Source organism: Bos indicus, chromosome 12 (genome assembly GCF_029378745.1).
Source record: "Bos indicus isolate NIAB-ARS_2022 breed Sahiwal x Tharparkar chromosome 12, NIAB-ARS_B.indTharparkar_mat_pri_1.0, whole genome shotgun sequence".
Classification (NCBI taxonomy): Eukaryota; Metazoa; Chordata; class Mammalia; order Artiodactyla; family Bovidae; genus Bos; species Bos indicus.
The window spans coordinates 21239793-21252523 of NC_091771.1; the positions used below are offsets into that span (position 1 = coordinate 21239793).

Sequence of the window (12731 nt, forward strand, 5' to 3'; positions counted from 1 at the left end):
TCTCCTGGAAAATGTATCTACGGGACAAATGTCTGAAGTCTCTGAAAAACAAAAAAATCACTACACATGCTCTAAAGACAACAAAAGCATGGGAGTGTGTTGCCCTCAGGTGAGTCTGTGGTAATGAAGCAGCGTGGCTGTGATTTGGGGTGCGCGAGGCAGGACTGGGACAGGAGGAGAGCGCCAGTGGCTGTCAGTCTGCTGTAGGGCTGCAAGCACACGAAGAGACACAGTCAGGCGAAGCGGACATCTGCCAGGGAACAATTAGCTGTGTCAAGCCCTGAGCCTCTGCTCCGCACTCTGCAGGCTTTGAGATGCTTCCAGATGTCCCTGAGTTTCAGCGCAGCATCTTAACACACAGCAGGAAGAAGGAAGCCGGGGGCACAAGCTGAATAAAGTACCCACTTGATTACCAAGTTCAGCTTAGTCCAGGGATAAGAACCACTTCCAAGGAGCTATGGGGCCAACTTTAGTAGGGTCATGGAACGTATCGTAGAACGCCTCGTTTAATCCCATAAAACCCTATGAGGTGGGTCACATTAAGCCACTTTTATAGGGCTTCCCTGGTGGCTCAGCGTTAAAGAATCCACCTGCAATGCAGGAGACCCAGGTTCAATCCCTGGGTCAGGAAGATCCCCTGGAGAAGGAAATGGCAACCCACTCCAGTATTCTTGCCAGCTGGGTGGTAGAGGTCAGCCAGCTCATGTTCATCACAATGAAAATGCCAGGGTTCACCTGCTCTCTTGCCTCTCTTAAAGCTGCATGCAGCATCCAGGGCCAACCCCAAGGTGGAGAGGACCCTTAGATGTGCCCGTCCTGGCACCTGGAACTTTTGTGACAGTCCCTTGGTCCTTTTCCCCCTCAAGTCGTCTGCCACATTTAATGCACTGACAGTTCCCTCCTCACACATCCTCTCACAGGGGATTCCCTGGAGGTCTAGTTGCTATGACTCCCTGCACCCAATGCAGGGGGGTGTGGTTCAATCCCTGGTCAGGGAACTAGATCCCACATGCTGCAGCTAAGACCTGGTACAGCCAAATAAATAAATATTTTTTAAAAGAAGCTTTACTTAAAAAAAAAAAATCTTTCTTAGTGTCTGGAGAGTTCAGAAATACACACTGTATAAAGGGTGGAATGATATGACGTCTGAGATTTTCTTTAAACCACTTCAGCCAACCAAACAAGGGGAAAAAGAAAGAAAAGAGGAAACAGAAGAAGCAAATGTGGAAAAATCTCGACAGTTATTGAGTTCAAGGAGAGGTTCAGCCTGGGTGTAAGGGGATTCCCTGTGCTAGTCTCTGACACTCTTGAGCAGTTGACCTTTTTCATTATAATTTAAAAAATTTTTTCTTTGCTGGAACTCCTGCTCACACATCCGTCCTGGCTCTGTTCCTTCTCTTTCTGTACCTTCTCCCTTAAAAATGTGTTTTTCCCAAAGTCTTTGCTCACTTCTTCTGAGTCACAACTCTATGGGCTGGGCCTCCCTGTCGCTTTACCTGAGTTCTCCGTGAAGATGCCCTGACTCTATAGCTTCAGTCATATTTCAAATGTATGCATATCTATATCTATCTATATACATTCATATATATACGTATCGAGGGAGAGAACTATAACAAAACTCCAACCTATCAGCTAATCAGCACTGATATTTTGTCATGTGTTACGTGAGTCGCTCAGTCACGTCCTATTCTTTGTGACCCCATGGACTGTAGCCCGCCAGGCTCCTATGTCCATGGAATTCTCCAGGCAATAATACTGGAATGGGTTGCCATTCCCTTCTCCAGGGAATCTTCCTGGCCCAGGAATTGAACCTCGGTCTCCTGAATTGCAGGCAGCAGATTCCTTACCGTCGGAGCCATCAGGGAAGCCGTATTTCCTTTGTATTTTTAGAATCAACGTTTTCCAAATGTCGTTAAAGATCCTAACAGCCTAACACACCTCTCAGACTCTCCAGACCCACCTCTCTTCCTTGTCTCCCCAGAGAAAACCTCTGTTCTGAACCCAATGTCTCCAGACTATGTTTACACTTTGACTACATAAGCCTGCATTCTATGGAACTGTTTTGTAAATTTACAGAAAGCAAGTTCACTGTCTGTGTTTGTAACTTTTTTCCTTCCACATTGTGCTTACCAGGTCACCCATACTGATACAGGAAGCTCCGGTTCATGCACGGTGAATGCTGCAGAGTATTTCAGTAGATGACACAGCACAACTTTTCTCCTTATTCCCCTGTGGATGGACATCCTGGCTGCAGCGGTGACTGTCCCGAAGGTCTCCTTGTGTACACAGGTACAAGTGTCCACTTTCCACCGTGCGTCACATACCAACGGCCCTTTAACACGTTACGGTGCTTGTTTGCTTTTCTTATTGCCCCACTCAACCCCAAGCAGAGAGTACATTCTTATCTCTATGCTATTTTTTTAGCACATTATGTGAAAGTGTTAGTCGCTCAGTAGTGTCTGACTCTTTGTGACTGCATGGGCTGTAGCTTGCCAGGCTCCTCTGTCCATGGAATTCTCCAGGCAAGAATACTGGAGTGGGAGCCATGCTCTTCTCCAGGGGATCTTCCTAACCCAGGGATCAGACCCGGGTCTCCTGCACTGCAGGCAAATTCTTTACTGTCTGAGTCACCAGGGAAGCCCATTCATACCTATTAATGGATTAACTAAAGGGGAGGGAGGCAAGAGAAGAGGAGGGAGTGGGGAAGGAAGGAAGGAAAAAGGAAAGGAAGGAGAGAAGGAAAGAAGGAGGCAGGCCATAGAAGTCTCCATCATCGAGGTCAGGATCAAAGGACTAGGTAGCCAGTGGCACTATTTTGTGGAAATACAAGTATGAAGTTGGCAGAGAGGACTCCATGAGGCATTTTAATCATGATTTATATGCCTGGGATCAAAGAACACCCTCTCAGTGTGCATTATACTCAGTGGAAAAATAGAGTTGTCTCTATTTTACACTAGTACTTAAACAGACTTCTCATAAAAGCCAATTAAAGACTAACTTGGATAGTTTTTCAGATGAAGTGAAACTACATTGTCTTAAGCCAGCTAAGCCTAGAAAGAAAAAAGACAAGACTTTGTCAATTTAAAAAAATAAAAGAGCCATTTATCTTACCAGCAGAATGAGTTTAGCCAGAGGAATTTTAATTTGGGAATGCAGTGGACAGCTAGGAGATCAAACCAATCGATCCTAAAGGTAGTCAACCCTCAATATTCATTGGAAGGACTGATGCTGAAGCTGAAGCTCCAATACTTTGGTCACCTGATGCAAAGAACAGACTCTTTGGAAAAGACCCTGATGCTGGGAAAGATTGAGGGCGGGAGGAGAAGCGGGTAATAAAGGATGAGATAGTGGGATGGCATCACCAACTCAATGGACATGAGTTTGAGCAAATTCTGGGAGATGATAGGGGACAGACAGGCCTGGCGTGCTGCAGTCCATGGGGTCACAAAGAGTTGGACACGACTTAGTGACTGAACAACAGTGATGCAGCTTTGGCAGGCCACAGGCAAATCCAGACAAGAGAGCTTGCTTTTATGGAGGAGAGGAGGGAGCTGGGAGGGGCACGAGAGGTCAGGCAGCTGGCAAAGGGGTAGGACTGGCCCCGGGAAAGATTCCAAACATTGTGCAGGAGGGGAAGCCAGCTCAGAGAAAATGGGACTGAAAGAGAAGGACTCCCTCCCTCCAGCAGGCTAGACTCAGAACCACACACTAGGCTGCTGTGTCTGCCTAGGGGCAGGGGAGGCTAGTTTGGAGAAAGAAAGACAGAAGGAGGCTCTGGGGAGTCGCAGTAGTCATGTACAGATGTCAGAGGTCACTGTTGAGTCATCCCACCGTGTGTGTGTGCTCAGCCGTATCTGACTCTTTGCAAGCCCACGGACTGTAACCTGCCAGGCTCCTCCATCCGTGGAATTTTCCAGACAAGAACACTGGAATGGGTTGCCATTTCCTACTCGAGGGCATTTTCCCTCCCCAGGGATCAAACACCAGTCTCCTCTGGCTCCATAGCAGGCTCCATTAGCACCACCTGAGAAGCCCTATATTCTGCACAGCTAAGTGCAAATTTGAGGAGGCGCTGAAACTCTGGGCTGCAAGGATATAAACACATCATGTTGTTGTTCAGTGGCTAAGTTGTGTCTGACTACTTATGACCCCATGGACTGCAGCACGCCAGGCTTCTCTGTCCTCCACAATCTCCTGGAGTTTGCTCAAATTCACGTCCATCGAGTGAGTGATGCTATCCAACCATGTTATCCTCTGCCGCCACTGGAGAGCCACCCAGTGCCAGGGCTGAACTCCACCCTCACATTCTGACCCATCGCCTACATTTTCAATAAGATGATGCTTAGTTTGAGTTTCCAGATAGATCCAAAACAAAACAAAACAAATGATCAAGAGAATTGGGTCTCTGGCTGCAGACTAAGTTGTTTTGGTCAGAGAGACACCTGGTGGCCCTCGAGAGAAAGGACACTTGCCCCAAGCACGGCACCAAGGAATGGCGGAAGAAACCCAGCTCCTTCTGCTACACAGAGTACCCAGAGTCACCTTTGCAGGGGAGGGGGTGGGCCAGAGGGGCACACGGAACTAGGGCTTTGTGGCTGGAGGGAGTGGGTTCAAACATCCACCTGGATTCTGTGTCCTGGACAGTCAGCTTGACTGTTGAAATGGGCAGGGAGGTAAAGAGCTCCTAAGGCCACTGTGAGGGCCAGCTGAGCTGATAGTGACGGACTCGATGGTGGCACCCACGGTATTTGAATGTTGCTTGTCCCCTGACCTTACTGGGACCCGGTAAGGGATCAGTTTCACAACAGGTCCTTCCCGGGACCCCTACAGCCACTGTGCTCAGATGGTTACAATGTGATCAGGGAGCTGGGACCCCCATGGGCAGGCAGGCTTTGCTCCCTTAGTGTCCCAGCGCTGTCCACCCACAAAGCACACCCCTCAAGACATCACGTCCATGGGGTTTCCTTTTGTTGGGTGGGGGTATTATGACAGCCTCTTCCCTGCTTTGATAAATTTGTACACGCTTACATTATTCCTATAAGCAGTTTCATGTTTATATCAGCAAGAAATAATCACCATTTCCTTTTTGGAGGGAAAAAACGTTAAATTTGCATCAGTTCTTATTTTCATTTAGCCTTTGGATGGCCTTCCATCAGTTTGGGTTTTCCATCTTTTTGAATAGAGTAAAAAGACTCTGGGATTTCACAGCATTATTTAACGCTCTCATGTTCTATCCTGTAATTTCAGCCTCTGTCATTGTCTTTACACAAAGGAATATGGCAGACACGCAGACATCTCGCTCTGGAAGGAACCCAAACAGTGGTGTTCATGTCTCTGCCCAAGCTAAGGTTGAAAATGAAGAAAGGAGGTGGTTTCATTCCTAAGAACTCCACAATTCTTTCCAACACCCACTCAGCTTTCCCACACATCTGAAAGGGAAACTGAGGGTCAGCAAGAGTGGTTCCTGAAAGCATTTCTTTGTATATGCACCCCTCATCTTTTTTCAAAACAAAAGATGCAGTGATAAAAAAGGTTGTCTGTGTATAAAACTTTATTAACTCGGCAAGAATTTTATATGTATTAGGGAACTTATCTGCTGATATATCATTAGGAATTTTTCAAAGCAAAAAAAAAAAAAAAAATCCTATAATTCAAATAACCTTTTTCTAATTCACCTATTTGATTGGCTGATTTGGGCTTATGATGGATTTTCTTAAAATAAAGGTCATTTTGGGACTTATCTGGTGGTCCAGTGGTTGAGAATCTGCCTTCCAATGCAGCGTATGCAGGTTCAGTGTCTGGTTGGAAACTAAGACCCCACATGCTGCAGGGCAAGAGCCCACATACCACGAAGATAGAAAGCCTGAAAGATCTGATGCAGCCAAAAATAAATACACAAAATTAAAAAAATTAAAAAGTCATTTTCATTATTCCATCTTAAGCTAGCAGAACAATTTGGGAACAGAACTATATTTTGACATGTAAATTTCCAGGTGCCATTTAAGAAAAAAAGGAAAACTAGAATTATTACATTCATTTAATAGGTGATCCTATCACAGTCTTTCACTTATCTCTCCCTGGTGCTCAGATGGTAAAGAATCTGCCTGCAAGGTAGAAGACCTCAGTTTGATCCCTGGGTCAGGAAGATCCCCTGGAGAAGGAAATGGCAACCCACTCCAGTATTCTTGCCTGGGAAATATCATGGACAGAGGAGCCTGGTGGGCTACAGTTAACGGTGTCACAAAGAGTTGGACACGACGGAGCAACTAACAAATGTTAATAGAGATCCTTTCACAATTTTTCACTGAGGTCTTAAAGACTGAAAAGTTTTCAGGAATGGACAGATGTTATGATTTATTCTGGTGCATGTGGAATTCTATCAGGCAAATTTGCTCAAGTTTTAGAGGACAATCTGTTTTCTAAAGGAATGGACTCCCTTGTTCAGGTGGTATCAACCTTCCCTTTCCACAATGGGACGTGCATACGACAGGAATTCCCACAGCTGGGGCATCCAGAAGAGGGGCCCGGCACACCTGGCATGAAGTCCTAAGGGCGCAGGAGGGCACTTAGCACAGCCCTCGCGTGACTCTCCGGCTGTGCCTCCCACTGAGCCCCAAGACCATCACCTCGAGGGGGAGCTCTCCCCATCCGATGAAGGATTAAGTCACCAGCACACCTACGAAACCCACAACCGGTGTGTGTGAAGCTACTGCTGTGTGTGTCAGTGACAACTGCACAACGTCTACTTCCCTCTTAAGGTGACCACACACCCCAGTTAGCCTGGGTAGTCCCAGTTTAGGCCAGTTTCCCTGGTGTAATTTTTAGTAGCACCTCCTTTCACTCTTGAAAGTGTCCTGGTTTGGATGATGAACGACACCGTGGCTTCACCTCTAGGTATGGCTCACTCAGGACACCCCCACCCACCCCAGGATCTCTCCAGAGCCTTCCCAGCAGAGCGCTCTGTTCCAGACTTTTCTACCCCTCCTCCCACCTCACTCCTTCAGGCCCAAGGATCCCAAAACATCACCCTCCTGACGAAGATGTGTGCATCAGAGAACAGCCTTTTGTAGATAATCACCCTCAACCAGCATCTGATGGGGTAACGTAGTCCGTGTCTGCACTGACACTCTGAGGGAGTGCTTTCCTGAGCTCTCCCCACAGACCACAGAGGCAGGCACTGAGGGAGGGGCTTACACAGTGCTGGGATGGCCCAACATGGGGCTCTGGCCACCCCCCGCCCATCTCTGCCCCCAAAAAACCAGCACCTCAGTTCTCCCCAAAGATGGCGCCACACCAGCCCATACACACTTCCCTCTCACACAGAGCCGGGCACAGGCAGGTTTTTAGATGAATAAAAAAAATGAAATTTTATTCTAAATATAGCATGGAATGTTTTTGAAATAGGAATTCTTCTTTCCTGACCAAAAAAACGAACAACAAAACATTCCTGACACTTTTTGAACATCTAAAAGGTTATCTTCTGTACAATTATATAAATATCTCCATGTCCCTATACACATAACATTCAGGGTCCTAAAAGCTTTTTGAAAAATTGATTACAATTGGATTCTTTAGATGATTAGCTTCTTGGAGGGAAACAGGAAACATTCCCTGAGCAGCAGCTGGGAACAGAGAAAGGACACAACTGAGAACATAAGCAGGACAGGGCTGGGGAAGGAAGACTGGAAGCAAAACCACACCTCTACCCTGCACACGGATTTTAAAGGATAAGACGCTGCACAGACTCAATTATATGCAAATGGGAAGGAGCTATCTGAAGGCAATGTGACATGACCTCGCAGTCACATTTCAAGCCAGTTCAGTGAATACATCACCTGGCAGCTTTGTTCTTCCAGGAACAAGGGACTTTTCCTTGTTGCTTCTTATCAAACAAAATATTGACAGTAGAGCCAAATTAAAGAAAAGACTTCAGGGCCCGTGGATGTGAATTCAGATTCCTGCTCTGGCATGCACACTGGCTGTGTGATCCTTGGCGGGATTTCTAGCCTCTCTGAGCCTGTTTCCCGCCTGCGAAATGTGGACAATATTCTATCTACTTCGCTAGTTCGTTGTGAATATTAGAGGTAAGCGATAAAAAGTGCTTATATCCCCCTAAAAAATAACTGACAATAACTAACTGAAGTGTGTGTGATAAGGGCTTCCCCCTTGAAACTGAGAACAGACTCTACTCAGTCTAAGATTTGGCTAGTATTTGCAGACTCCCACAGGCTCTGCCAATCACCACCAAGCTCAGAGTCTACCATGGGCCCATTGCTGTTGCTCTGATTATCCTGCAACCATAAAGGTCACTGAAGTTAGAAACAGTTCCCTTGGGAGTGGTGGGCACCCCCTTCCTAAGGCACCAGCTCCATGCGCAGGAGTCGAAGCTTGTGGAGGGCTGGGGTGTCCTCTTACTTGGGCTGCACGGCTCTGGGGAGCACAGACCTGAACCCCATACCAGACCCTGTGAGGCGACTGTCACACCACAGGCCATGCAACTGAAACCCTTGAAACCAGGCAAGCAGAATCTTGAGCCACGTGCCTCCCCCAGGACCCCACAGGAAGCCAAATTTCTCAAGCCTCAGGCTCTCAGACCCTCAGCCCAGCTAGGCAGCGACAGTCAGCAACCACACTGGATTGAGCGTGAGAAGCCAGGACTCTAGCGCGAAGCAGCTAGCGGGCAACCAAGACCTCTGGTCTCCGAGGAGAAGCGTGGCTCGCTGGTGGTCGTGTGGGCAGGGGTTCAGGCAGGAGCACAGGAGCCCCTTGGAGAGCAGCAGAGGGGAAGTGATGATATCAGCCCTGCCCTCAGATGACGGGGTGTCACACCCCCACCATCAAGGGCAGAGGAGGAAGAGAGGGCCCCAGCAGAAAACAAGGGGGCGCTTGAGGTACACGGTGGTCTCGGGTTCGCGATGCACGGGGGTGCTGTCAGAAAGAGCCAGACCCCTAAGTTTTTATGAGCTCTGTGGAGGTGCGCAGCGAAGATGTTGGACCCGATGAGACTGGTCGTGTCACAAGTGCTAAGGCAGGGGATGCGAGGAGGGCTTGTCCCTCCTCTTCTTGAGGCCACAGCAAGGTGTGCGATGAGCCCACAAGCGTGAGCAAGCACGCCTTCTCCCGAGCCCGTGGGACCCGGGGAATCGAGCCCCCTGGGTGCAGGGAAAGGGTGATCCAGAATATTCGCCCAGGCCTGGAGGGGCTCGGCCGCCTGCTGCTGCCGCTGCTGGCTGGGAGCCTCAGCCACGGGGGCGGCTTTCAGATGCCCTGCTCCTCGTCCCGGTCATTCAGGAGCAGAGACCACTTGTCGCCCCTGTCATCGGCCGCGCCACTGTGCCGGGACAGCTTGTCGGACTTGAGGGGGGACAGGGACACCTGGCTGACGTAGCTGACCTGGTCCCAGGCCGAGGCCCGCGGGGAGTCACGCCGGCGGTCGTCCATGCCAACGCGCACGCTGACCTGGGACGCGCTCAGAGGCTTCATGCTGCCGTGCGCCTGCGCCTCGTACCGCGCCAGGTCCGGCTTCCTGTAGCTGCAGGGCGGGGATCCAAGAGCGCCTGAGCCTGGACGCACAGCACCCCGCCCCCCCTTTTAATAAGCCCGATGAAGCCCCTTCATCGAGTCTTCTACTGACATGCAGTATCGAAGCCTCATGGGTTTTAAAGGAAAGGCCACTGAACTCCCAAGGCTCAGCTCTGCCTGATTTAGAAACTTCAATCCAGATGCCTGGTACATAGTATAGAGCATGCGTGCCAAGTTGTTTCAGTCGTGTCTGACTCTGCGACCCCAAGGATTGTAGCCCACCAGGCTCCCCAGTCCATGGGATTCTCCAGGCAAGAACACTGGAGAGGGTTGCCATGCCCTACTCCTGGGGATCTTCTCAACCCAGGGATCATACCCAGATCTCCTATGTCTCCTGCATTGGCAGGCAGTTCTTGACCATCAGAGCCACCTGGGAAGCCCCCTGGTACATAGTAGGCTGTTATTAACTCTTGTTAAATGAAAACATAAATAAGCATCTCTTGTATAAAAGAGAAAATGATAACAAACAGGATCCTATGACCAAATATTTACATAAACAGCCCTTGAGCAGGATAATTGGAACAAGCCATGCATGGTGACTGCTAAGCGGCAAACCACTGGCTCAAGGTGGAGGAATCATTTACACAAACACATGCTTGGCCACGCTCGGGGCCTCTGGCTGTGCCTGTGGCAGGTGTCTCCGGTGAGGGAGCGAGCCACACACCCGCCCCGGCCCAGGCCCGCCACGGGGACTCACCACTTGAGCTGCAGTGACGAGAGGACCACAGACACAGAGGAGGCCGCCATGGCCGCCGAGCCCATCCACGGCTGCAGCACAACGCCAATGGGTATGAAGACACCTGGCCGAGGGGAGGACGACACTCAGGGCGTGGCCCAGGGCAGACAGCCAGGAGGGCCCAGCCTCACTGCCCACCTGATGCTGTCCTCCTCTGGGCAGCTCAGAAGCCTCCTGCTGTGTGCTGGCCACGGGCCCATGGAGCTGAGACAGGCTGACTCAGAGCTGGGCGGTGGGGGCACCGTCGAAGGGACTGAGTCCCCAACCTGTCCAGACCTTCCTGGGACCATCCAGAGGTGGCATCACTGGTCTGGGGGAAGCTCCAGGGGACAGGGCACCTCAGGGACCCTTTGGGACAGCCATCCCGGGGCCCCTCGGAGGTGTGAGCATCGGGATAAGATGCCAATGACCACGGTCCCCATCTACATGGAAGGTCCTTCCTCGAGGATGTCAAAGCACTTGATAAGGGGTGATGAGACCAGGTCCTGAGATAGAGCCTCAAGCATGGGAGGGGATGGGCTCCTGAGCCAGCTCTGGGGCAGGAAGTGCATCTACCAGAGCCAGGCTGTGGCGGAGACACCGATCCACCGTGTGAGGCAGTGCTGACCGCTCAGGCACGACAGGGGCAGGTGCGGTGGGAAAGTCATGTTTCAGTATAGGTCTCGGGGCTTCCCTGGTGGCTCAGTGGTAAAGAACCTGCCAGCCAATGCAGGAGACATGGGCTTGATCCCTGATCTGGGAAGATCCCAATTAAAAAAAAAAGAAAGAAAAGAAAAAAAAGGTCTTGGCCCACATAGATGTTTTCCTTGCAGGAGGGTCTGGAACTTTTCTCTGTCTGGTGACACAAGATTCAGTGGGGGAGGGAGAGGTTAGGAAGCAGAAAACATCCATCACTTTCCATAACTATTCCTGAGTCAGGGTAAAACCTGGGCGGAATTAATTCTTAAGATAAAGTTCTAAAGCATTGGTCCCTGAGCCTAGCATGCAGCAGGTGCCCCATAACTGTTAAGAATGATGACTCTTCAGACTGTGTGTCTTAATAATGTTCTGGAAAACAAGGCCATGGTAAATAAGATCAAGCACCTTGGCCAGCTTTTCAGAGCGGCCTGAAGTGAATGGGGGCCTGGTTCCTCCCTGCAGTTTCTCATTCATCTTTCATGCTCAGTCATGTCCGACTCTTTGCGACTCCACGGACCGTAGCCTGCCAGGCCCCTCTGTCCATGGGGATTCTCCCAGCAAGAATACCGGAGTATTGACTGCCATGCCCTCTACCTTTAGATACTTACAAAGCAGAACATAAGCAAATTAACTCTTTCCAGAGGCTTCTGGCCGCAGCTGGGGTCGAGGGAACAGGGTGGTGAGGGCCTACCTGCCGCGACGGGGATCCCAATCAGGTTGTAGATCAGCGCCAGCACCAGGTTGAGCCGTATTCTCCAGACGGTCCTCCTGGAGAGGTGAATGCTGGCCACCACATCCAGCAGGTCATTCTGTGGGAGAGGACCACAGGTGAGTGGTGGGTGGGGTGGGTGGGGGACCCGTGACCCATGGGACAACGGGGACGGGGAGCCGCAGCCGAGCTCACCCTGATGAGGACGACGTCGGCCGCCTCGATGGCCACGTCAGTGCCCGTGCCAATGGCAATGCCCACGTCAGCCTGTGCCAGGGCTGGGGAGTCGTTCACACCGTCGCCCACCATGGCCACTCTCTTCCCCTGGTTCTGCAGCTCCTGGACCTTGGCCACCTTGTGAGAAGGCAGCACCTCCGCAAAGACTTTGTTGATGCCGACCTGGAAGGAAAGGGAAACAGCACTCGATAAAGAAGTAAGTACGCAATAACATCCGGTGTTGCCAGGGGGCAGCAGCAGGAGCAGAAACCCAGGAGCCACCCCACCCTACCCCACAGCAAGCCCTGCAGATTCCGGGGCACACAGCAAACAAGCACCCCCCACTCCCATCCCAGTGCCACCCCCACACCCCACCTTCCCAGTGCTCCTCTCCACATGCTGACCCGGTGACCTCTCCAAAGCAGCCATCATTGGCACCTGCGGGTGGTGCCATGCTACCTGCTTGGTCCTGCAAAGGGCTCTTCTCTTTCCCCAGCCTTCCCCATTCTGACTGGGGACCACCCCTGACTCAGGCCTCCTCTCCCCTAGAAGGTGTCCCTGTCTGCCAGGCTGAGGGGTAGGCTGGCAGCCCCCTGTACACGGTTTACACTCGCCTCTGGGTCACCCTCCTGACAGAACTGTGAGCTCCCCGGGGGCCATGCTCTCAATGCAGCTTAGTGAGTGCTTGCTGAATGCCTGAACGAGCTTTAACCAGGGAAAGTGGGTACTCTTAGAAGGACGGCTAAGACAGGTGCCACTGCTCCCCTCTAAGAACCAAGTCATTTTCAAAAGCAGACAGCTTTACCCACA

General features: G+C 50.7%; 1 protein-coding gene across 5 annotated transcripts in view; it reads right to left on the minus strand.

The window, feature by feature from the left end:
* Positions 1-7325: 7325 nt before the first annotated feature.
* Positions 7326-12731, minus strand: part of ATP7B (ATPase copper transporting beta) — a 75065-nt gene continuing 69659 nt past the window's right edge. For all 5 annotated transcript variants that reach the window (XM_070800136.1, XM_070800134.1, XM_070800135.1 and 2 more), the window contains 4 exons: positions 11901-12104; positions 11688-11805; positions 10280-10382; positions 7326-9532 (listed from right to left, as the gene is read on the minus strand). In XM_070800136.1, coding sequence (XP_070656237.1) covers positions 9259-9532; positions 10280-10382; positions 11688-11805; positions 11901-12104 — 699 coding nt within the window. In that variant the 3' untranslated portion in view covers positions 7326-9258. The remainder of the gene's footprint in view (positions 9533-10279; positions 10383-11687; positions 11806-11900; positions 12105-12731) is intronic.